This window comes from Ciconia boyciana, chromosome 6, assembly GCF_034638445.1.
Source record: "Ciconia boyciana chromosome 6, ASM3463844v1, whole genome shotgun sequence".
Lineage (NCBI taxonomy): Eukaryota > Metazoa > Chordata > Aves > Ciconiiformes > Ciconiidae > Ciconia > Ciconia boyciana.
In genome coordinates, this window is record NC_132939.1 from 51,992,175 (window position 1) to 52,018,755 (window position 26,581).

Genomic DNA, 26,581 nt, shown 5'->3' on the forward strand with positions numbered 1-26,581 from the left:
GAAGGCCTTAGAAAGCTTATTCCTGTATTCAGATCATGCTAGGAGTATTTTTTGTTCAGCAGATGTTTGGTACAGTGCATACAACTGAACTGATGTCGTAGCAAATCGTGACTGAACTCTTCACCCGCTCACAGGGAAAAAGAGTGTAAATGCTTTGGCTTTGGGGCATTTTTTCCATGTAATAGAAGGTACTTCCATGTAGTTTCTCAAGCAGGGGAAAAAGCAAAGACAAGGGAACAAAAATGCTTTGTAAGCAAGAGCAATTAAACAATTAATGGTATTGTGCTCCCATTAAAAAAGCCTATGAAATGAAATACCACTTCACTTGAAAATAAATGGTTTCAGATGTCTCCATTTACGCCAGACAGCCAGAAAGCACCTCTCTGAACTGCCTTCTGAAGAATCCTTTTTTTCTTCCAGTACACCTGACTACTGGGCGTGCTTTGTCATTATCTCATTTGAGAAAGTTCCTGTGACTTACCTTGCAAAAAATAATCCCAGGAGGTAACCATGAATACGTTTAAGTGGTATTATAATGATGAAAAGTGTTGAGCAGTAACATAAATGCACTTTTTTATTAAATCTTTTGTATCTTTTGGGGAACTACATTTTCACAAAAATATACAAAAGAATTTATTTTTACAAATATTTACATTCGATATCAGAAAACAATGTTAGCTACATATTTTGAACTTAAATTTGACAAATATAGTCTTGAATTCTGAAACTTAACACTCCAGGAAAGTATTTTTAATTTTTTTTTGTGAAATAAAGTACTCAAAGTTCATATTCAAATTTAAAAAAATCTTAATTAATGCAAAAATCTGACATTTAATTTTTTTATATATATACTTTAAATAAACATACAACATTGTTACAGGGATTAGATGTTCATGGTGGAAACCAAAATGGAGTACACTTAAAACCATGATCCTTATTACAGTAATACATGACCATACCTTTGGACTAGCTTAAAATACTTTTTTTTTTTTTTTTTTGTTAAAGCAAGAGGGATTATCTGACACACTCCATAATGAAACACAACAAATCTGAACAGACAACTGGATTTTAAGCTTAAAGAACTACAGTAAAATATTTTCCTAAGGTGACCTGACAGGGGTGTGGAGGAGGAGAGGATGGGCTCTCGCGTTGTACGGAGCAGTGCTGAAACGGATTTCCAGATGAAAGACTGCAAATTACATTATTTTTCTATAGAATTTTCCAATAGCTTTATTAGCTGTCCCTTTCAGAAATAGCTGCCACCATGAAGCTATTTTCCTTTTCAGTGTGAGATGAGATAATAATTTCTAAGGGCAGCAGCAAGCTCGTACTACCTCCATTGCTGAATTTCAACAGCTTTCATGTTTTATAACCTACTGTACCGTGTTTAGCATAAGGCAAGCTGCTGAGTTTTCTCTGCTAAAAACAAAGAGAATAAACCAAGCCACAAAGCTAAAAGTGTATGTATTTTTAAAGGGAATGGTTCTAATGCATTTACTTAGATTGTTATGGTATTTTAAGTGATCATTGTGGTTCCGAGTATATTCTTATGTGAAATTTTACATTAAAAATGCATTAACTTTCTTCACAAATTAGTAATGCAGCTTTTCCATTACTTAATATAATATGCTGTATACCTGTAACTGAACTAAAAAGCATAAACAAAGCTTGTAAATTACCAGATACTGCTTTTAAAAAAAAAAAACCAACAACGCTATTTTGCACCTAAAAACACAACACAATGGTAAGTAGTAGCAAGTAAAGGAAAAATAGACCAGAAATGTGGGAAGTACTACCCAACAGCACCAACATTTCACGAAAGTACAGAAAACCATTTTTTTCCATGCAATTTGTGCCTGTGTTCATGCTTGGATTTTCTTTAGAAAGTATACGTATTAAATTCCCAGAGAGTACAGTATAGAGAATGTCCTGGGTGTGACTGGCGTTTGAAAAAAACCATGCAGTTACAGAACATTTGCAGCTCCATAGCTGAACATTACATACTCAGATTTTAAGTAATGTGCTAGAAAAAGGTATTTAACTGCTTTGCTTCTTGGGAAGAATAAATACCATATTTTTTACCTGCTAGGCATAGAAAGATCCCCCCCTCCTCCCCAATCTCAAGAATTTGCAACTAAGTTAATAGAAAATTCATTTTCAGCAATGTAATGCTTTGTATTGGCTTTGTATTGTAAGTCACCGCAGCAGCAGTAAAGCTGTGGTCAAAGTTGGCTGACCTCTCACAGCCACTACGTTTGGAAAAATATTTATTTGGGGGTTGGGAGGGGGGGAGTTGGGTTAAGGGCTCCTGTGGGAAGGCGGGGGGCGGGGGGGGAGAAAAGAGTAATGGTAAAAGCTAATGAATGAGTAACTGGAGGATATTACACGAAAAACTTTTTTTTTTCCGCCCAGAAGGCTTATAATCCTACGGAGGACTGAAACTAAAATACCCCTACTACCTCCCTTTCTCAGAACCCACCAATGCAATACTTGTTTCAATAATTACTTTTTTTTCCCTTAAGCACTCATCTCCTGCCTTGGCCTCACCGAGACCAGCCGAAGATGGCACTAGCGTTACGAAAGCTGCAGTTGTGTACAATGATGGGGTAGCAGCATTTGTCCCCTGTGAAAGAATTCGTCTTATGAAAAAGTGGTAAAGCGCGAATGACGTTAACCCTCTAGTTTTAAAACAGCTGTTATGTTGGGGCCACTTTATAGTTAAGTGGGTGCAAGTAGCTTGCTTTTACAAATGTAGAACGGTGTGGATCAGACACATCTTTACAGCACTGGAATGAACATGACAATAATTTTGGGGATATCTTTAAAAAAGTTTGGGGTTTCTTGGTTTTGGTTTGTGCATTTTTTTTTTTTTTTAAAATAAGCTCTCACATGACATCTGTGCCCAAACCAAGCAAGATATGTACTAGTAAAGGCAAAATCACTTTGTAGGGTCTTGAAGTTATCCCACAACAAGCAACAGAAACTCAGGACTCCTATTTTGGCTTTTGGAAGAGAAATCCAGACACACCGAGCGATAGGAACATACTGCCTCTCATGTCTCAAACTCAACTGTCCTCTAGCAGGTGGAGAAGCATCAGTTCAGCTATTTGCACACAGATTTTGTTTCTTATGAAGAGTTGCTACAGGCAAAAGTCCAGTTCAGTTGTCTAAGCGGCACCTGTAATGAGTTTGGATTTTTTTTTACATAAAGTTTACCTTAAGTCAATTATTTCCTTATTTTGTAACCCTTTATTATGGGATAAAATCAAGACCTTTACTAATTTATTTCTACTCATATGTATTCATAGGCTACATTACATTCACCTTCCCTGACTTACTATACCTATATTTGGAGGCCTAAGGCAAGGAACCACCGAAGGAAAATTCAGCTCATGGATGACTTGAATTGCCCTCTGCATACACCTGTCTCCATCACACCCCGAGTTAAATGAACAATTACAGGCCGTAGCTCTAACGTCTGTTGTCTTAAATGTTGTGCACATCTGGGAACAGAACTAAGAACTCATGAATAACGTTTCCATAGGGAACAAATGAAAGAGGCAGTAATTGATACAGGTTGGTTATGAAGAGTTTTCTAAAGTATACTATTTCTTTGGTTCAGTATTTTTTGTTTAAAGAGCGCATTTAAGCCCAGTTGCACAGGAAACTAAAACATGGATAAATCAGAAGAGGCCTATTAAAACAATCCATGTTTGGTTTGTGTGGGAAAGATGAGTAGCATTTTAAAATATATCCTTAAACTCTTTTACCTGAGCTCTCAGTACTACGTAGCATTTTTATATTTGCAGTATTTTGTTACCAACGTGTACACTGCAACAGTGGTGAATCTGTGTTAGCTGCTGTACTTCAGCACTAAGTAGTTGTCCCGTAGGTATGGGAGTGGAAAGAGCAATGAATGGGAGCGGCTGCATCTTCCCAAAACCAGAGCGAACAAAGTTGCCTGCAGCCCCTCCTTGAGCACTCTACTGCTCTCCAGTCCTTAAACTCCAAACCAGCCACTGACTACTTCCCATTCGAAACAAGACGTTTGCCGGAAAGTGGTATGACTCCCCACCCACCACCACCCATGTTGGTTCTTTGGTCCTGCTTTTGCCTATTTATTAGCGTTCCTTCCTCTGTTCTCCTTCCTTTCTCCTTTTCTCTGGGTTTACATTTACTGGTTTCCTGTTACTGTTTCCTCCATCCTGTGTTCCATGACTTCCAAAGGAAATGAAAATTACAAGAATTGCCTATTGTCACCGTGCTCAGACCTTACCCTTTTTTGTTGTTGTTTTGTTTTACACTAGGGGGCAAAAGAGAACATGCTACATGCCTTTTTTTCTTTCTTTCTTTCTTCGTTCTTTTTCCAAAGAAAAAGTGAATTGGTTGGATTGCTGATTTAACAGTTAACAAAAAAATAGCTCAAGGTTATGACTGGTATGCTGTTGGTAATCTGAGAAGGGGATGGTGAGTGGTTACCTGTTCTAGCATCAAGTAGACTGGAGAAACCCCCCCACCAAACCCCCCCACTAATTTTTAATTACTTATCAATTATTTTGGCAAGGAAACCTGTTGTGGCTTTTATGCATATTATACACCTAAAACTATTCCTTTTTTTCTGAAATGAGATACGCAGAGTTTAAGCCTGAAGTCGAAGTTAATTGAAGAGCAGAAGCTGGAGACAACCAAAGAAACGGGCTTGGTCCAACCACACCACAGTGACTAGTATAAAGAACGCGTAGTCAGCTTTGGCAAGCTCACGTATTTATCTACATGAGCAAAAATCGAATGGCGCTATAAACTTTAGGAAAACAGAGCAGATTGTAAGGAAGCATAAGAAAACCACGAGAACAAAAGAGTATGCAAATGCAATACAGCTAGTGATGTTAAAACCACTGATGTGGCAATTTATTTTGTGACTTGCAATCTTACTTCCCTTTCTGTAGAGTCTACAGGATTATTAACTTTGTCCAAAATACTGACAAGACGACATTTGCCTATAGCTTATGCTAATAGAATTTTAAAAAATGCTTAAAGATTAAGGCTTGTCACATCTGCGACGCTGATAATGAAACAGGGAAATGTCACCTTGCCCATCTAAGAACTGTATTTGAAACCAAGATCCTTGGCTTGTCACACTACTACACCATGCACAGCAAGTCCAATAAGGGATTCCAGTGCATAGGTCTAGAGTGAAATCCATGTGCACGTGCAGACTTGAGCACTGTCGCGGTGCTCAAAGAAAGCAGGTGAGGTGCTGCACAGGCAGATGCTCAGGGCTTGCTGAAAGAAGGGCACTGTTTGCCTCGGCAAACTTGCAAGTCAAATAGCGGGGTTTAGGCAGCAGCTGAGAGAAGTAGATCACAGTTTTAAACTAAGCCACCCCTGAATGCTATCAAAGTCCTGCTCTTGGCATTGAAGTTTATTTTGGTCTAGTTTCCAGATCCAGGATATAACTTGTCTGCAATGTGTCTTTCTGATGGTACAATTCCAGGTGAGCATTAACCCGACTTGTATGAAGTTCAGAGTTATTCTAAAATGAATCTTGCTAATATTGAAACCCTGATAGTGAGCAAAGTCAGAAGTTACTCTGAATGAGTGCTTTCCTTCAACTGTCAACAAGTGATAAAGTAGCCTTAATTTTCTGAAACACTTTATTTAACCTTAGTTTTACACCATCTCTTGCCTACCCTATCAAAATCAGAAATGACTGCCTCCTTAAGAATAACAAATTTAAGATTTCAAGTCTAAATGATGCAATACATTTGGTTAACTTGTTCTCTCTGTCCTAATCTCAACTGTGTTCCTCAGTTCCTGCACTACAGCAATTTTCAGTTCTAAAAGTGTTTCTTTTTAATTTTTGTTTGCTCCTAGGAGCTGGACTTCCCTTCTCTCACTCTCTTTTTTCTAAGCACACTTAAATAGCTTTCAAGGGTGCATTTATTTTTTTAAGTGAAATGTCATTTTCCTTTTATTGAATCAGTTTTCTAGTTTATTTCTTTTATTACAAAAAATATTGCTGACTTTAAAGATCCCAAAGATGTATGCTTGCTGCTACCAGAAAAAGAGTTAGAAAGACAATTAAGCTAGAGAACAAAATAATCCACTATGAGTGAGCAAATTATACAAAGAACTTTTGCCTCCCCCTCCTTGGTACTGTATAATCACAGAAAAGGCTTTCTCCAGCTTCAGACAGAGTCCTCCTGCCCACATTTCTTCCCTCTGATGCTTCCAAACAAAAGGCTGTCACTAGTCCCTCCACGTTCCAGCTTCTTCCCTGACCTATCCTATGGGGCTATGTCATCCTCTGACTCTTCTGCTGAGCAACCAGTCACAAGCTCCCACTGCCTACCGAAACCACCAGTTTGTTCCCGTATACATGCGCTTCGAGCATGGGTGGCAACAATTAGCAAGTTACTACAGTAGCATTTCATGTAAACAGCAAATGAGGCACAGTAACAAGCACCATCACAGACAAAAAGACCAAAAAAGCCCCACAAAGCTGCCATCTTTAACCATGCTTACAGCCAGCTGTTCTCTTCAGCAGAGAATCACAGCTTGTCCTACAGAATATGCTCCAAATTGTCCTCAGGAAGAAAGCTGTAACTGAGGCTCTACTCACTCCTCAACATTCATGACCGTTCCCAGCTGGCTGACCCCATTTTACCTGGCAAACCACTGAGCAGTTTGCCAGGGAAAATGCTAGCTACCAATGCTGGCTGCAATAGGAGGAACAAGGCTGGTAGTTTTGTTTTTAAAGAGCTCCTCAGCTTCCAGCTCCCATCCCAGCCCTTTACAGTAGTGGTGAGGTTTGGAAGAGAGTGAAGAAGCAGGGAGATCTGGAGGCTCAGACTTCTGCACTGCAGCTATCAGCCTTGCACCGCCGAGGGCAGCCCTGCTGCAATTTGCCCGTCAGCTTCTCACTGATACTCCACTGCTGGTGTGGCATTTGAGGTTCCTCAGGGCAAAAGCACCAATGGACAAATTAGCAGTGGAGAGGCACAGCATTAATGAAGGGGGTGGGGGAGGCAGGAGAGGAGGACACAACCAGTGACAGGGATCCGAGGAACAAAACTCTTGATAGTCCACACACCTCTTTCATTGGGTGAAGGCCTACAGAAGATCATGAGGCTGGGAGACACTGAGCCTAGGATTTTGAGGGGAAAACTCAAAGAGGCAGAAAAATTTGGACTTTGATCTGGCAGTCTGAGTAGGACAGACTACGAGGGAGCTCTTAACAGCCATCCAACTTGAACCGATGAAAGGCAACTTTAAAATAGAGGCAGGACAAATCTTACTTCAAGTCAAGAAGTCCTGCATAGATGTGTTTAATAAGGGACAGAATCACAGCTATAGCATACTGCAACTGATTTCTCTGGCATAGATAGGATTTAAATGCCAGATTCTAATTTTCATATAAAACAGGCAGGCAGGCAACAAGGTTACGAGACAGATCAGCTCTAATCTCAGTTCTCCTATGCAATTCCCGTATAGTCAAAAAAAGTTACCGGCAAGATCTCCCTGTACACTCATGACCAAATCCACAGAGTTTTTGCTTCTGTAGAATAGCAGCTGCATGACTGGCAAGACTTTGCTAAGAACCATCATGCTGAGAAACCTGGTAATAGTTTAGTTCATCAACTTTTTAAAAATAAATATCTGTTATAGCTTGATATATAAAATATATTATCTAAGACCGTTGGGTAACTAGCTTTGTATAGCACGTAACAAGCATTTTTGGACCTAAGAGAGCATGGAAGTCTGGCTCATTAACTTTTCTCCCCCTTCTCTTCTATATACAAGCCTTCCCATTCTCTCTATAACCACCATGTACACAAGATGCTTACAAGAAGAGATGAAGTTTGTTTCTTTTTTTCTTTTATCTGGAATAAGAGGATGCAAGAGGTGAATAGTGTCAAAGCCTACTGACTGACCTAAACAAATGCCGTTGTTAAAGCAATGCTGGCTGACACAGAGAAAAAGAGCTTTACATTCAAAGCAGAATGTGATTATGAGAGTAGTGCTGATAATTACTTCTGTTTCCTTCATGTTGCATGAAAATTAACTGTACTGATTAAAAACCAGGTTCAGTCTGTAATGCATCTCTATGACATGATTTAGAGAAACAGCTGATGAAATCTTCCTCACTTGTACCCAAAACATAGTTTTATTCAGGTTTTCATTATCACTGAAATGTTTTTCCAACTTAGAGTCTCAGTTATGTTGCAGGATAGAATAAATGCACTTACGCTAGAGGTGACAGCAGGTCCATTTAAAGAAGCATATGATCGGACATTTTTTACAATCAGGAGAGAAATCTGAGTAGAGACCTCTCCCAGCTAGTCCTAACTCTTAAAAAGTTCAAATGTACAAAATATAATGTTTGGAAAGTTAATATTCTCTCTGAATCCCCCCTATGATGCTGAGAAAATAAAATCAATTCATATTGCTATGAAATTCTATTTTTGCAACTGGTGACATCCCAAGCTTTATCGATTATGAAGACTATAAAATCCTCACCCTAGTCCACATTTCCAGCATAGAGGCTAAAAGCCCAGGCAAGTAACACAGCAATAACCTCTCTTCCACTGAGAATACTTTTATTCACAAGGCAAAAACTGGAGTTAGACTTTTAGGTTGTGGGCAAGGCACTCGCAAAGTGAGCAAATTTATTATTGCTCACAGAACTAATTTAATGTTTAAGTGCAACAAAAACACTAAATTAGCCATGAAGATCATGCATATCCAACGGCTTTCACCAGACATGACTGTGACCCAGGCCTCTAAATACAGAAATATTTAAGCCCTAAGGAATCAGCTCTCTTCTTTTCTGCTTCACCAGATGATGTTTCCTTTTGACCAGTCATAGAAATATCATTTCCATTATAATAATTACACATTTATTAAAATACTATATATTTAAGAGTTAATATATGGTTTCTTTCAGTAATAAAATATGGAATACTCTTTTCTTCAATGATATTCAGACCCCAAAACTTAAAGGAGAAACATTCATGCTGAAAATAGATCAATGTACAGCATTAGGTCAGAAATAACATCTCTTGATTAAAACCCCAGGATCTTACTGTGAAACTGTACATTGATTAACAATTCACTTTTTCCTTTTACCCACGTATTTCATTTTCAACATCTGGCAGTGAGTGAAATACAAACCCGGATTATCCGATACTGAAGCAAATCTAACTGCCTCAGTGTATTTGATACAGTCCATCCTTCTGACAGACTTTAGATACTTGTCTTTCAGAGACAGATTGCTCTGTGTCTTGGATCAGCACCATTTCTAACACATGCAGGGCACAACAGAATGTCACATTGCAATCCTGGGTATTTCATGCCTGGTACTTCATGCAGTGTCCTCTTGGCAAGTCTCCATGTCTCTCTCAATGAGGCATATGCACACATTTCCAAACAAATAAGCTGCATTTTCAAAAAGATATAATATGAGATATAAAAGATTACAATATCGTTGAAAGAAATGGTTAATAACAGTCAAAAGAAAAATTTCAGTTAAAAGTATGATGCTCTGAATACAGATGTAAACATAATTTATTAAATCTTAACTGTTCATATTAACATCTGGGCTATTTATTTTGTTGCAAATATCTGTTTCTTTATACACAAACAGAAAAGCAAGCACACAGATAAAAAGATGAAGACTCTGAACTTGAGCTTTATACTGTTACAGACTGTCCACGTCCACTGCTGTGTACTTTTTGACAATAACGAAAGGATACATACCTGCAGTCATCCCCTCCTGCACTGACCACGTATCTATCTCCACTTGTAAATCGAATATTAGTCAAGTGGGCAGAGTGACCTAAAAATCGTTTGTGTTTTGCCTGAAAAAAAAAAAACCAACAATAAAATGAAAGTGTCTAAATACTCTGTGTCCTCCTACATCAAATGAGGTATGCATGTTTTTATCTACGTTTTTATTGCATCACATATTTATATCATTCAGAATGTTATATAGGTTTTCAAACGTGAAAGATCTCCTGAAGGAGAAGTACTATTGAGCTACAATGCAGATTAAATTGTCACCACATAAGACAGCACCTGCAAATTGGGAACAATGCTCAAGCTAACACAATAAAATGAAATATATCTTGTCACATGATTAACCTCTAAATTTTGTGTAAAATTTCTAACACTGAAAAAATTCTTTTCATTATAAGTGTGCAAGCAGTTTACACTGTGCAGTCTCAAATCCTGAAAATTAACAGTGCTAGTGTTAGCGAAAAATCTGTAAACTCTTCATCCATGGAAATACACAGATGGGACTAAAATTACCAGCTGTCTTCCTCATCTGTCAAATAGAGATTGGAGATGTGGATAAATAAAACTAAGGGCTTTGAGATTTTCAGTATGAAGGCACTATGCTAATGCAGATTGGCAGACATTATTAACACCTGCAAAAGCTATTGCACAAAATGTTAGGAAAACTTTGAGGTGAAGCATGCTTATGAGACTATAGGGATAAAGTTACGTAGATGCATCAAAAAGCTACAAATTTAGAGCAGGAGATATTTCCATCATACATCTTCTAAAGAAACAGTATGAGACCATAATATCATCAGTACTTTTTGTTGTAACGATGCAAAAACAAATTCTTACAAATTTTTCAGGACATGGAAAGTCAAACAGTTTGACCATGCCAAAATCATCGCCTGTTACAAGATTGATTCCCGAGTGAGAGACACAGGCACAGTTTACATCAGCTTTTTCAGCATGCCTGGACCAGATTCCAATTACTTCATCTCCTAGAACACTGAAATAGAAGAGCAAGAAATTCTTTTGAAAACCATAGCTAAAACAATAGAGCAAGGAAATAGTAAGCAGCTTTCACTGTAACTGGTTTTATAAAAATGTAATTTTTACATTTTATTCTTAAACATATACATATTGTATAGATTTTACTCTGTAACTAATTTTTATATTATTCCATAATTACTTCTGAAATGGGTTCAGTGATATAATTCCCAAAAGAACGTGGCCCACGACAACACTAAGAAGCAAAGGTGAAATCAATAGTACTAATATTGTCCAGTGAGGCATTTGCCAAAAAAACAAATAAAGAAAGGACAATTAAAAATAGAATGTCATAGCATAAGTATTAGATGAATAAATTTCAGCTGTTGGAAAATAAAAATATGTATATTCTTATTATAACCATGTTTTGTTGATTCTGTAACATTTTCATATCAATTAGATGAAAAGTTTCCTTGAGTCCAGTGAAGAAGATTCTTCATTAAAATCGGGGGGGGGGGGGAGAAGAGATTGTCCTAAACAGGAAACATAATTCTCTTAAGACTCCAGAACAGACATTTATACAAAATTTCCTTTGCAAAGCCTTGTGAAAAGTTCCTTTTTATTCAGCTGTGCTTACAATGTATATGCATACTTCCAAGAATGCACAGAAACAAGCACTTCATAATTTAACAGGTGAATGATTTGGGAATTCTTCTGTGATTCTTTTCCCCAAAATCAGAGCACAGTACACTACATTCAAAAAGGAATTATTTACTTCAGACATACTGAATTGGGTCAGAAAACACAGGTTTCTTGTTTTCATATCAAAGAGGTGACAAAAATGGATTGCCCAAGCAGAAAACAGAAAGCTAACAAAATGAGTTTTTCAGAGCCCTCTGAAAAGCTTGTAGTTTTAGTCATGTCTTGCAGCAAAATAGTCAGGATTACTACTGTTTAAAGTGGTTCATATGTGGAAACTTTTCAAGTACTTATTCTCAATTTTTGTCTGAGAGTGCTAATCAGAGGACAATAATTGAAAGCAGGCAAAGGAGCCTGAAATAAGGCACAGGAAATCAGATTTGCACAGAATATAAAATAAATTATTTAAATGTGAAATAAAAATAAAATATGGTATCATTCTTCATGTAATTTTGAAGTCTATTTTGAATGAAATATAACAACTTCAAGGTATTTAAAAGTACTTTTGTATACCTTTTAATATGTAAATATTAATAGCAACTTTAATATACAGATACCATTAGTGTAATACTGTAAATAAAACCTGAATTATCAGTCTTGTATTGTCTTTTCATGTTTTGATATATTTTAATTTTCCCTGTACTCTTATCCCCAAATCACTATTTTGAAGTAAACAGTGCAGTATTGCAGCTAATTTGTACAGTGCCATGAAAAACTACTGAGGCTGCTAGAGATATATCAAAGGAAGCTGGAGATACACAATGAATAGAAAGGCACACGTTAGAGAGATCATTTTTTATCGGATATCCTCACTGGCCAAAAAGCTCATGTTCTACTGAGGGAATCTGCTACGTACTTTCTTTTGCTGTACTGTACTTACCTGATCTGTTGCTGGAGCAGATGGGTGTGTTAAAAGAAAGTATCTGACTGAAGGAAGGGATGAAATATGCTTTTAAACAGTAGGTGCTTCTCCTGGAAATTACAAGTGTTTTAACAGGTGTAAATGTGTGAATCATTTACCTTGTCCAAGTAGCCCATGTTATTCTGTCAATCACAGCCTGGTCCACAAGCTGTTTTCCTGAAGGCACTTCATAGACTTGCCTTTTGTAAGACCCAGTAGAGACCTTTGAGATGACCACAGAGGATTCAGAATACATGAACTTGTTTGAAAAGATGGATATATAATTCTAAAGGGCTTTGAAAAGCATTTTCTTGATAGTTATCTTTTACTCTATAGGTAACTTATCTATTAATAAAACTTGCTCAGTGAGCTGAAAATTCTCAAAAATCTATGCAAGTGTAAAGCAACAGTGAGAAAGCGTAAGAAATCTTCATTTTTAAAATTAATTTAAAAAATTGAAACATCTCACATTCTGCACATAATATTAATTCTGTCTATATATTGTGAGTGTTAGTATGTATGTGTGTGTATAAATAAGGCAAAATAAACTCATATCCTTAAAACTGACACAAAGGTATTCCTCTCAGCCTGCAGATGTTGATTGGATAGTGAGAGAAGCTTACTCCTCCTCTTGGATGTGAACAAAATATAGAAAGCAAAGTATGTCTACTTTATTTTGATTTTAAGAAATGTCCTGAGCCCTGTGGCTGGGAGTTGTAACACCATGATTTTGGTGCTGCTCCACGAAGGCTAACACTGAAATGATGTGTAATGCTACCATTCCGGTCAGGGATATGAAGAGTTCACAGGTCCCTGGGGCTTACAGAATGATAGACTGTACTCCTTCCTCTTTTAAGATAGCCCATCATCACCAGAGAGATAAAAAGGCAGGGAGATACTTTACAGTGATTTTTAAATCTGTTTCTCCTTTCTATGCTTATTTCTTGTATTTAATATCCAGGATAACTATTTTCATCATCCACTTAATCACTACAACAAAACAATAGTCTAGTGACAGTAACCTACTACAATTCATTACAAAATTTAGCAGCTGCGGAAGGAGAATACTTGCAGAGTATCTTGAGTACATTTTCCATTTAGTATCTTGAACAATTAATGACTGATACCTGGAGATAAGAGCTATCTGCAGAGAAGTCCATCTGGATCACAAAACTTGGGATGTCTTTGCAATAGCTGACTCGATTTAGTGTGGGACCCAAAGTCAGATCATAAAAATCCACTGCATTCTCACTGGAACCGACTGCTAAGTAACGAGAATCTGGGCTAAACCTGAACAGATAAAAGGGTTTTACGAACGCAGGTTAGCATTTACAACAGATTCTAATATTTGAGAAGCACAGGTAAATTTGCATTTCAAGTGTCTGCTATCCAGAACTAAAGAGGGAGGCAGAGTATTTCATCTGCTAAGCAAAATAACTTTTGAAACAAATATAATTTTCAGGGAACGTACATGCACAAGAAGGTGGCAATAATTTTTGGTACAGCTGTCACATATAAGTGAACTGGGAACACCTCTGGAATAACTCTGTTCATTATCTGATCTCATTACTCTCACAATTTTGTGACATGCCCCTGATGACTTAGGCTCTCTAACGCTATACTTACAAGGCTACAAACTAGAAAAATGGAATGCTGTAAATGAAGAAAAGCCAGACCTTCTAGAGGAAATGTACTGAACAAAAAGATGTGAAATCAAATCTTTCATCTGCCCAATGTGTCTTTGTACAGTGGTTTCTTTCCTCCAGTTTTCCTTTCTAGTCTTGAAACTCAGTAGCTTCCTGAGCTGAACAAATTCCTTACACAGTCCCTTTTGTGTTACTAGGGAAGTTTCTTTATTTCTATTATCTCCAAGACATACTTTGGGACAGCTTTCTGTTTCCAGCAACCCCCTAACTCCAAGCGGGGCTCTCCTGCCTTCCTGCAGCAAGGTCCCTGTTTGCTCGTATTTCTCCCACTCACCCCACTTTGCTCTCCAGAAGCTTCCTTGAGCTGATCACTATCAATTTATTTCACAGAAGGAACAGTCTTGTCCTCCGTTCAGGAAACAGAAGCAAAATTGTACTTCTCCTAACTCCTTTCTAACAAAACACATTAAAGAGCAAACTGACAGATGGACATTTCCATCATCTCTCACAATCCAGTCTTCATCTGGAAACCTGATCTCACTTTACTGCCTACACATCATCTCACCCTGCTCCTTTTCACACCTTCTCATCTGCCCCCTGATTAGGATGGTCTGTTCCTATCCCCATTTACTTCCCCATTCACCCTTCATTTTAACTAACCTTTGGCAATATCATTTGACACTTCCCCTATGGTACTGCCTGTTTTTTGATCGATTGCTATCTCTTATCTTCATGTACCTCATCCTTTCTTTTTATTCCTGGTATCAGAGTAATCACACAAACTCCACAATTCACTCATTGATTCCAGATCTCTGAAATATCACTGCAATGCTCCTCAGAACATAAAACTGTATTTTTTAAAAATCAAAATAATACAGATTTCTAGAATACTAAAATAGACAAAGGCATTATATTTTCTGACCTGATATCTTGAATAGCTGATCTTCTGTCCCTTTTTTTCCCCCAAATTTTTAGAGAAGTCACAAGCAAGATAATAAATTCTCCATTTTTCATGCCAATAGCTACCATATCACCTTCTGGGCTGTAACAAACAGTACGAGCTGCATGTCCTAAGCTGACTTTGTTCAGCATCTTCTGTGAAGAAATAAAAACCCAGAAAAGTAAATGTTTCTATTTTTTCATATTTAAAAAATACCTTATGCTAACAGTTTGCCGCTATCAGATGGATTATTCTCAGAATACATTAAAAAAACAAGTTTCAAGTCCTCAACATCACCACGAGTCTAGGATTTTTTTTTCCCCTAAACAACAACTATTCTCCAACACCTACCTTTTCAGCAATATCCCAGAGTCTTACTGTGCCATCTTCTGCAGCAGAAAGGAAAAAATCTCTGGAAGGATGCGTTGCTAGGCCCCAGATTGGTCCATCCATATGACCATTAATTAGAATGTTACATGCAGCATTTTTCTCTCCAACTTCGATTATTTCGGCATTTCTTGTCCCAACGAGAATTTTCCCCTTGAACAACAGTGAAAGAATTATCTCTGATACAATACATTAACTACTCATGATGAACAGTAATAAAGATATAATCCAAAGCCATAGCTCTGTCAAGAAGGTTTGCTGAAATCAAGTAATCAAATAATCAAATATAATTTATTTTTTAAACTCATCCATGATTTATTAAAGTACAAAGCTGTATATAAATCACGATGCCAGTTGAGTTATTGCTTGTAAGTCAGATATTGGAAGTGTGAAAAGAATAGAAAAGAAATCCTTAGTTAGTCTCTAATAAAAATACATACAGAATATTATCCTAAGTAAGACTGAGACGGCCCAAAGTAGATTTTTCTTCTGCTGTAAAACCAGTTGTAGACACCTTCTAGCTCAACCTTTAATTTAAAATACTAATTATAAGATAAAGAGGAAGCAAACAATTTATCATATATTTAATGCTACAGATCAACCCACAAATTATAAGCTGTATTTTAAAGACATGATGCTTTCTTTACCTTGCCTCTACAAACAGAGCGAACACAGTCCGTCATTTGTCCTGTCTCTAGTCTGAAGGCACGACATCGTTTCAGCTCTTGATCCCATAGCTTAACTGCTCCTCCTTCCTTTGATCTATCAAGGAATCAGGAACAACCATGAGTATAACGGCTGGCACAAAAAAGACAATTAATGGGTGAAAGAACTATATTATTTAATGCGATATATTGTAAACGAGGCATTTAAGTATGTTTTAAATCATTAAAGATTCCGTTTGTTCTTATTGAACAGGTGATGTTAATATGCTGAGCCTCCTAGCTAAGCAAGAAATACTGGTTCAAAGTCCTCGTCATACTGCTTTACAGAACAAGTTGAAAGATGATCACTGCTAAGCTTAGTCTGAATTAGTAGCTCTTAGGGAATTTGTCTAGTCATAGGAACAGTTAAGTGTGTGAACAAACTGCCATCTTATTATTAAGACAGGCAGAGATTATCAAGATATAGTTGAGGGAAACAGGAAAGATTTTACTACTGTGAAATACATGACAAAAGATTTTCACTTTTGTGAAAATTTCACTATTTTCACTGCTGTGAATGACAAAGATACAGGAGAAAAATCACATAATGTTAATTGCACAAGATACCCAACTAATAAGTGTTAATCATGAAAGCACTAAGTATTTCCCACCCACTTTCAAGAGAACTGGTATTTCGGTAAAGAACACATTAAAGTAAAAAGTTTCTAAAAAGGAGATAATGTTTAATGAAACAGTTATAAATCTGTCATTTCCAGCTGAGGTGGGACATAAGTTTTATCTGTCTTCAAAGACAAAAGAATCTCCCCCAACAGAAAAGAAAATATAATGTTCCACAATACTGAGCTGCCAGTGTCACAACTTTGATTACTGAACGAACCCTGACAAAGAACTCCAGAGAGTTTAATCACAATTACTGCTTTTGTACTATTATTACTAAAAGAACTCTAATGAATTATAAATTGCTAGTCCTTTCAATGCAATACTCTTTGCTTCCCGATAGCACTGTTTTGACATATGATGGGTCATCATACTCAGCAAAAAGATTTTATCAAAAGAGGCTGGTGAACTGCAATTAAGAATGTCAAGGCAGAAGCAAACATGCAATTTTCCTAAATGTAGAATTTGTTTAGTATACTTTCAATATTCCATTTTCCCACAGGAGACGAATTATTGTTTCTTACTGTTATTCATTACTGTTTCTTTCAGGTCAAATACTAATTATTAAGAGACTTTGAAGCTAAGTGGTAGAGAGAACGTTCTCCAAATAAAATCACGGTGATGTTTTACAAATACTAGGAGAAAATATTTCACAGACAGGAATAAATACGTTTTCAGCTGGGTTTGAATATCTTTAAGGACTATTTAAGGAAAAGGTAGTAAGTGGCCTGGGTCCTGCAAAACAGGGCACTACCATGCCATCAGATGGACTGTATTACAGCTGAAGCTTCTTTTTTTCTCTTTTATGATTAGCAAGGTACTAAGAAAAAATTAAAATGCTTGAAGAGATATTTTGCTTACAACCCCAGAAACAAATGAAGTTGCTGTACCTTAGATTTGAGAAAAGACAGTTTGCCTTGGCCATCATAACTAAACAGATCCTTCCTTTAAAAGAAGCTGTGCTTTATGCTATTATAATATTTATCATTCATTTATTCAATCACAGTATTTCAAACTAAATGTTTTTGCCTTCTCTCAAAAATAATGCTGTTGTGATAAATACCATTGAACCATTTAGTAAAATGATAAGGTGATTTCAAGGCTACTTTTGATTATAATAAGTCAGCCCTTTTCAGCTTAAGGAGGGAGAACTGTATCATCTCTTTGATAATTCATGTATTTGTACTTGGAGAAACATTACCTGACTGATATAATGCAGTATAATTGATAATGCAATGTAACTGAGAATCCATTAACATAATTTATTTTATGCTTGCCTATTATTTTTAACCAAAATAATGTAAAGTCATCATAAAATGCCTGAAGAAGCTTGCACGTATGCTTTAGAAAGACGACTGTTATCTAGAAGTTCAACTTACAAAGAACTACTTGCATAGGATTTAGATTCTGATTCATCCCCCTTGACTTTAGGTACTTAAGCAAGGCACCCAGGTCAGGATCCTAGCCACTCTAGGCTTTCTCTTATAATCAGTGGAAAAAAAATAGGTACTTGAAGCTCATGTGGGCTTACCTGCACTTTGGAGGTGGTGGCTACTTTTTTTCCTACCAACTATTTAGGGATCCAAAAGTGACTACTCATCTAGCTTTGACGTCTCAACTGCCTAGTGTTAGATGGGATGAATCCAAACCATTTTTAAAGAATACAAGTGCATGCAGAAAAAAGGAAAAAAGACGACTCACGGCCTTTCTTTGCCTCCTGTAACAATCAAACCATCTCTTAATGTGGTATACATTGTGAAAACAGGTCCATTGTGAGCTTTGGCCACAATTCGTATCAACACATGATCTTTCCAAACACAAACATCTCCACTGATAGTACCTGTAAATGTCAAGTTATTCTGAAAAGGGGAAAAATATACTCATCATCTGATTCTGAGTAAGACAGGAAGAAAAACATTCAGAAATAAAGATCATCACTGTTTGCTTTTAGGCTAGATTGCTTTTATTTGCTGCTGTAGAAGAGCAAATTGTGGAAGGGGTAATAAGAACCTGTAGGGAAAAAACAATGAGCTACTATATTCTTTCTTGAAGTCTGAAAGATGCTTTCTTGTAGCTAATAGGCTCTGCGCTGCAAGAAGAAATGCAATGACTTAAGCTTCAGCCATAGGGTTATCTATGTTTTCAGCCTATCAGGTGTGCAAACTGGGGTAAAAAAGTAGAAAACCAAGAACAGTTTTGACATTTCACATGAACAGGCAATTTACACCCTCTTGCTATGTACATTACGCTTGCATTCATTTTTGTTGTTAGGTGAAGGTACTCACTGGATTATAGTAACCATTAGTTTACGAAGAAAACAGCCTGACTTAACTCAGAACTAAAAGCTGCCTGTTCTTTAGTTCTGCTTCCTGTTTTTGAAAGGTAATAAAAATAAATTTAATTACCTCTGAAATTTAAGGGCAATTTATTTGGATAAACTTAAAATCAATATGAATTAAAACCAATATTCAAAAATGAAACCACAGGCCAGTTACAGTTTCAAAAATCAAAATCAATAGTATAAATTCAGCCTGGACCCAACAGGCTGATCAGCAAGCAGGACAGTAATGCACGCAATAAAAGAGAAGCATCACTTCACAAAAGAAATCCATGGCTATCTGCCCAGCTGAAAAGATGAGTGCTGCTCATACAAAGCACCTCGTGAAATGGCAAAGACGTGGAACTTGGCAACAAGGCCCGCATCTGTCAAAAAAACCCCAAAGCGAAACAAACTGCAGTCATCTAACAGTCATAGATGTTAACAAATGCCCCAGGACAATGCTGCTCTCAGATCACCCATGAGTAGTAATGCATACAGATTATAATACAATCACCCCCAGGTGGGCATAAAATTAGCCTCATTTCTACTGTTTGGTTCCTGCAGTCTAGAGTCAGCTTTGTTTTACCCAGATTAAATACCAAGCAGCGTATTATCAGTCCAAAGCACCTACATTTGTTTCTTTTGAAAACATACAAAATCATAATCTTTTTTCTTTTCTGTTCTAAAGAAAGCTGGCATTAGTTCTAACTAGCAGGCAAGTATTCGAAATGGTAAATTGAGTTTAATAAAACAACTGTCATACTCATTAGTAGGTTAGACAAGTCACATTGAACTGAATAGAGGCAGAAGAGTAAAAAAATTTTTGTTTGTATGCATTTTAAAATAGTTTGTTAAGGTACGTACCGCTCCAAAAGCTACAGATAGCATCGTTTGCATTCGGGCATCTTCTATGGAGCTCAATAGCCCTTTTTTACTGAGAAGAGCTCTTCCAGCCAGTGTCCAGAACCTCACGTGTTTTACTCCCACAGAAACAAACTGGGTATCTGAATCTGGTCTGAATTCTGCTACAAATATACGCTGGTTATGACCAGCTCGGCTGGCAATTTTGGCACCTGGCAGAAAGACAATGGACATTTTGAATTCACTGAGAAAAATATACATTTATGGTTAAAAAAATACAAAAATTATGGAGAATGATGAGTTATCCAAGACCACACAGGTTGTGAAGAAAAGCACAGACTGCTCCTAAACTAAAACTAAATTCAGATGCAGATTAAAAAAAAATCATTTAATAAAACCCAGTAGCAAAGTGCAGCACCTAATGAAGGTGCCATCTACATATAATTTTCAATTTCCTCAGGAGTATAGAAGAGTTAAGAGCTCAGATCCAAGTAAGTTTCCATCTCCTCTTAAATTCCTACGACTCCTCTGAAAATCCCAAACTCTGGACAAATTACAAGAGACTAATGAATGACTTCTCTGCAAATTTTGTCCAGTTAGAAAACTTTCTTCTTTCTGCAGAAAACGCAGAAACTGACTTCTTTACATATGGTCTTAGATTGAAAGGTAATGCTTTTCCAGTCTCTTCAGAGGTGTTAAAATCAGACATTTTGACCCATATGAAGACTCCTTGATCTGGATCCTTAGCTGCCATGTTGAATCTGTATCAACTCTTAAGAATAAGCACAGGCACATTCTCACTGAAACAGCAGTGAATTGCTGCATGGGCTTTTACCACACATCCTTCATACTACCTAAAATCATATAAACACACATTTAACATTGCATCCAGCTCCACAGGATCTAGCACACAAGCTGTGAAGGATCACTTTTTATTAACCTGATAGCTGATCTTTAAACTTCTGAGAGATACTAGTTGGTCAATGGAAATCTCCAAAGACAGAAGAAATAAACCCCGAAGACTAGAGAATCAGTTTCATAATCTGGGCATGACTTTGCCAGACAGAAAGGAGATGAGGAAAGGAGCTGAACAAATTGCTTTAGCCTAAATCCTGAATTCAGTTCAAAGCCAATCTGAAAACATGTAGTATAGCTTAAGACACCAATTACATAGCTGCATAGAGGAGCTGTACTGGCATCACATTTCTGCAATTTGCAATTTTGGGGGGATAATTTTAGGAATGCAACAACCTAGTCAGTAATCAGACTTCAAAGAAGAGTAAGAACAGAGAAGAACAGAAAATTTCTTTTGGGAGCCAAAAAGATTTTATAAAGAGTTTTTACCAAGCAGCAAAGAAATGACTGAATTAAAAAAAAAAGAATTAAGACTACAATTTTCTTTAATTATTCTAACTGGAAATCAGTGAACTATCTTGATTTTTACACAACAGTTCCAAAGGAGATATATTTAGCAGTAAATACAGAATGGGTAAGTACATTTATTTTACCTCTTCTTGTACAGTGCATAGTGCACAGCATTTACTGTAATAATTTTCAATCTGCTTATATTTTTATGTTACAATTGCTCGAGTCAAGCCAGCATACCTCTAATATAAACACATTCTACAAAAACAATCACTTTCCTACCTTCCTGCCACTTCCAAATGGTAATGGTATGTTCGGGATCCAGCCCTACGGAGAGCAGCAGTTTGCCAGTGGCACTGAAACTGACTGAGCAAACGCCCTTTGAATGGTAGCACCGCAGTACTGACAGTGTCTGTTTGTTCATTGCATCCCACACATGAATAGAAGGAGCTGTAGCTACACAAATATAAAACATGTAATTGGTATACATTTTGAAAATGTCTACTAATTTGCTTATTGAAGCAGTTAATATTTTTTAATAAGACAAATAAAACTGTTCTGGTCAGACAAAAAAAAAGAAAAGAAAAGAAAGGAGATTTTGGCCTCCCTTTGGAAACCAATTTACAGCGAACAGCATCATTAAGTAGGACTAAGAAGCTGGCCTCATTACACTACTGAAGATAAAAATTTGCTTAAGCTGTTACTTCTGAAGTAACTTCTGAAGTAACTTCTGAAGGACTTCTGAAGCACAGCAGAAGCTCTGAAAGCAAGCTGTCTTCTCCTGTTTTTCTCCTAGCAAAACTTAGCTCAGCATACTAACTCAAAAACCTTCATAAATGTTGAATAGATCATCAAGAATGAAATTTCTACATGGGGCTTTTGGACAACTGATAGCTACAGAGAAATTAGTTTACAGTGCAAGGCCAAAATCTCCTTTTCTACAAAATGGCCATCTGTCTGAAATGCATGCTCTCTTAGGAGAATGTCAGCTGAATAATCAGCTTGCTTACTGATGTAGAAGAACTAGGGTATTTAATTTAGTTTGCATTGTTTAGACTACAAGCTCTTTGCAATAAGAACTGTCTTTCCATGCTACTAATGTATGTGATTATTTCTATTATGATGACAGCTAAGTTTTTTCCAAATGCAATGCCTTCTCCGAAGATCGTGCAATCCATGTATAGTTTGCAATCTCTGAATAGCACCTAGGGCATTTCCAGGACAGTAAGGTCCTCTCTCAAACTTCTTAACTTCTGATCTCTAGTAAATCTGACTGCAGTCTGGAGGTTACCGGTTATTGTCGTAGACCCAGATTCACATAAACTAAATTCTGTTTCAGCTCCATGCTTTGTGTTTCTAATCAGCTAAATCTAGTCCCTCAAAGGCACAGATATGATGGGAAACAGTAGGCACAGGGACCTAGATAAAATTTTAGCCACATGAAACTAAGTTATTGAGCACAATGGCACAGCTGTTCCAAAACAGCCTTCAGAACAATCTTCCTCACTTCTTCTGTTTCCCATTGGAATTTCCTCTCATGGCACCAACATGCCATTATCATCACCTTTTGAGAGGTACTACAGCATAGTATAGACATGCCATTAAAAGAGAAAGGGCAGGGGTTGGCAACAACTGGCATGTCTCAAAATTTTCAGCAAACTCCTTGCTGTCTTTATGGAAAGTGGAGGGACAGGAAAGCTTTATTATGGCTCTGAACTGTTTTTTTCCCCTTCAGCACTCCCCTTGGTAAAACCCTGTATCGCCCTTGACCTGTGCACCCCTCTTATAACCTTGGCCGAAATTTTTCTTTTGGGTGGCAGACAGAAACCTTCACCTAGATTTCATGAATAAGAACTGGCAAAATCTTTCCGAGCAAGATTCGCAGGACAGAGAACATGGACTCTCAAGTCCTCCTACTTGACAGTGTTCTTCTGAAAGTCTCTGTCCCGACCTTGCATTCTGCTTGTGGAGTACTCCAGCTGTTCAACATCTGCTCTCACAAGAGAGATTTTGTAAGGTGTCACCTCCTTCTGGGAGAAGTTACATAAAGCTACCATGGGCTGGCAGGACAAAAAATATCTTCAGTAAGATGAAGCAAATCTATACCAAGTCATTATGAAACTTAATTTGCCATTCCAGCCTATTACAAACATTACTGCTTCAAGAACCCCTGCATCACTGTAGACAACAGAAAATCAGAACTAGAAAAGCAAAAGTTGTCAGTAAGAAAGGTGCCAAATAGCCATCGATAAATTTTAAGTGAAACTATGCAACTTTCTAATGAAGGCAGGCAGCAGCTTGGATTCCAGACTAATGGTTCCACAAAGAAGAAAAACAATAAGAGTGCTGGTTTCAGGCAGTGACAACAGAATTTAGTAATATACACAAGCTCAAACTAAAGTTGCATTCGGAAGAAGGCAAGTGAGAGAGGGAAAGTCTCCAGGCATTATATGCAGGACTAGAGATGTTCTTTCATATAGACAACCATATCATCACTGCTTCTTTTATACAGTTTAAAAGTGTGGGAAAAGGTACCTATATTCTTCCTCCCATCCTTAGAGCAAGCACAATTTGGCATATTTAAAAGAAGTCAACACACATTAAAAATGCCGATGTACATTTGTTCTTCACAGAACAAGCTTTAGAGCCACATGAAGATTATTATACTTTCTAGGCACACATGAACACACATTTATGCATCTCTGAAGATGTGTCACAGGACAATTATGGCTGCTCAACAATGAACTCACTCACACATGTTGGTGATGATTTTTAAGATTACAGTTGAAAAAACAACATATTAATAAAAAATAGCTCAGTCAAGACTGTCAAACTGTCAAAGACCCAAAATGATACAGAAAAAAATTAAACTGACATTATAACAAGCATTTTGGATCAGTGGTAATAACTGCATGACAATCATACATAAATGTGAAAGGTGATTGTTTTTTCACTCAGTCACCTAGGCCTCCTCAATGGAATTTACTTTAGAAATGCGTATTTAAAATTATACTCAATTGAGTGTCTAAAACAAATGTTAATTGTCAGCCCCAACATGTCTATAAAACCTGCAAGCGTACATAGGAATGCTACAGTAGCAGTATGTATTAGAACTCACTAATCACTGGGCAGCAAGAAGGGAATATGTTACAACAAAAGTAGTTTTTAAGAGTGTTCTAACATTTTAATTGTTTCTATATTTACAATTTGCTAAGCTGCTGTGGTTTATATTCAGTGCTGACAGTAATATGACTGATACAGGGTTTTAATAAACTGAAAATGAATTCACGTCACTTATTGCTCTATAAATCTGTAGACGGCTACTAGATAGGCTAACTACACCTGAAGATGTTAAAATTTTATTTCCCTTACCTGACATATCTGCTGAGTCTCCTGTAATGGAAAAGCAGCAGAAAAATAATTAGACCAGAAATACGGTAAGTGCTAAAGAAAATATATGCCACATTTAGTGTAATTTCTTAACACAGACCTTGATGTCATCTCTTTGCATTGCAGTAGCACCAATACTGCTTTTAGTGTTAAAGATGAACAATTACTGATAAAAGGCAGTCACATCAGAAATAAAAATTCGTAGAATTAATATATTTTGATTTCCATTTTGAGTTACAACACAAAAATCTAGTTTTGGTGTATGTTAGGTCTCTCTCTGCCAAACTAAATAAAAAACATATTTTACATGTTAATGATATTTTAACAAATTAAGTGGAAAAAAAAAATGCTGATTGCTATTCTTCTAAGTAGTAATGTTTTGAGTCTAATCTTGACAAGGGGCAAACACACCCAATGTTCTTCTATAGGAGCATTAAGAAATCAGGATTATAAAGGTTTCAGGTGCTGCGTAATATTACTGAGACTCTGCATAACAGCATTACAGTTTAAAAATACTTGAAAATAATGTTTCTGTAAATCTTTTGAAGATTTAAATCATGATGGTGAAGCTAGGTTTGTGCCAGCCATATCAGCAGGAAAAGTAGCAGCAGTTAAGTACGTTGTTTATGGAGTATGTACTCCTTAACATCTGTTCAGAATCTAAAAACAAGTGTTTAAAGATATTTTGCTTCCAGCTCATTTTTCAGATTTAATTCTCTCTTTAAAAATAGTATGCTTTGTAGTTTAATTTTTAAGTGTCATCTGCTCCTGATTTGTATGCCTTAATCCACATTACAAAACAGTTTAAATTGTTCAACTGCTAGTTGATGTAGAAATGATTATGAAATAAAAAAGCATTAAGGGACCTGTGTTTCTTCTTGGGTAAGACGAACACTAAAGAAAATCCGCGCAAAGAAATTTTCACGTTATGCCTACATTCTTCCTGTACATTCTATCATATGGAAAGGCAAACAGGGCCAGATTAAGAAATATGCTGAAAAAGCAAATTCCTAAAGACAATAAAAGGTCTGTAATTCCTGCAAATGTTCTTTGCAATCAAACCATAGGCAAAATTTTGCTGATAATTTTTTCCATTTAAATAATTTCCATTAAAGATTTCTTTAAATTGATGTGAGGCAATAAACTCACCAAGAAATGAAGCTATTTTAGCTAAGCAGTTACTACTATCAATGAGTCAATTTTAATGGGACATGCACCTAAAAATCCAAAAGACAGAGGAAAGCAGGTAATAAACTCTGACAAACTGACCATATTTAGATGAAACATCTAAAACAAGCCTACAGAAAAAAAAGCTATTCTGGCTAAAATAAACAAAGAGTTTTTTGTATTCTATGTACTAAGGAAAACAATGTGGTTTTGAACCTTCTGAGAAACAACTGAAAGTATGAAAACTGTAACTGGGTTGTAGGACTACAAAAATTACACTATTCTGCAAAATTTAGAAACAGCAGTATTAGTTCAGCTATGCAGATGCACAGTGTTTTTTTCCCTTTTTTTTTCTTTTTTTTTAACCTGGTTAGTACATAGATCAATTTTAATGTTACTATGAAACATACACATTTTCCCCCTAAATCTAAATTTATCTGTAGGGAAACACCATTACGGTTTCGGTTCTGCCTAGAATATTACAACTATGTATTATCAAAACACCAAATAGGTATTATAAATCTGCCTGATGAGATAAAACCTACATAAAGTGATATCTATTTTAAGAATTCTCGGTTTAGTCCATATAGAAATGAAGGATAGCTCAATTAAGCTTCTTTGGAAGGGCTATGACCCTTTGGAAGGCCTAACACAAGCTGATAGTTGAATAAAACCAGACTAATTTCACGGGGCTTAAGATTTCTAAAAAAATGGTTTTTACAACACTCCAAATAAAAGATAAGCTTAATCTTCTTTCATGCCTCAATGTTTTTTGTTCAACTTTATTAAATTACACTCAAAAACATATAAAGA

General features: G+C 36.6%; 1 protein-coding gene across 8 annotated transcripts in view; it reads right to left on the reverse strand.

The window, feature by feature from the left end:
• Nucleotides 1-795: 795 nt before the first annotated feature.
• The window catches only part of EML5 (EMAP like 5), a 120,103-nt gene continuing 94,317 nt past the window's right edge, over nt 796-26,581 (reverse strand). For 3 of the 8 annotated variants that reach the window (XM_072864956.1, XM_072864953.1, XM_072864959.1), the window contains exons 31-43: nt 24,584-24,604; nt 23,163-23,271; nt 21,494-21,667; nt 19,850-20,058; nt 18,367-18,524; nt 15,991-16,105; nt 15,308-15,496; nt 14,939-15,111; nt 13,498-13,660; nt 12,490-12,593; nt 10,636-10,789; nt 9,760-9,860; nt 796-9,438 (exon numbers count right to left, since the gene is read on the reverse strand). In XM_072864956.1, coding sequence (XP_072721057.1) covers nt 9,402-9,438; nt 9,760-9,860; nt 10,636-10,789; nt 12,490-12,593; nt 13,498-13,660; nt 14,939-15,111; nt 15,308-15,496; nt 15,991-16,105; nt 18,367-18,524; nt 19,850-20,058; nt 21,494-21,667; nt 23,163-23,271; nt 24,584-24,604 — 1,707 coding nt within the window. In that variant the 3' untranslated portion in view covers nt 796-9,401. Of the gene's footprint in view, nt 9,439-9,759; nt 9,861-10,635; nt 10,790-12,489; nt 12,594-13,497; nt 13,661-14,938; nt 15,112-15,307; nt 15,497-15,990; nt 16,106-18,366; nt 18,525-19,849; nt 20,059-21,493; nt 21,668-23,162; nt 23,272-24,583; nt 24,605-26,581 lie in introns of those variants that run through there. The other 5 variants (XM_072864955.1, XM_072864957.1, XM_072864958.1 and 2 more) reach the window with 5 other exon arrangements.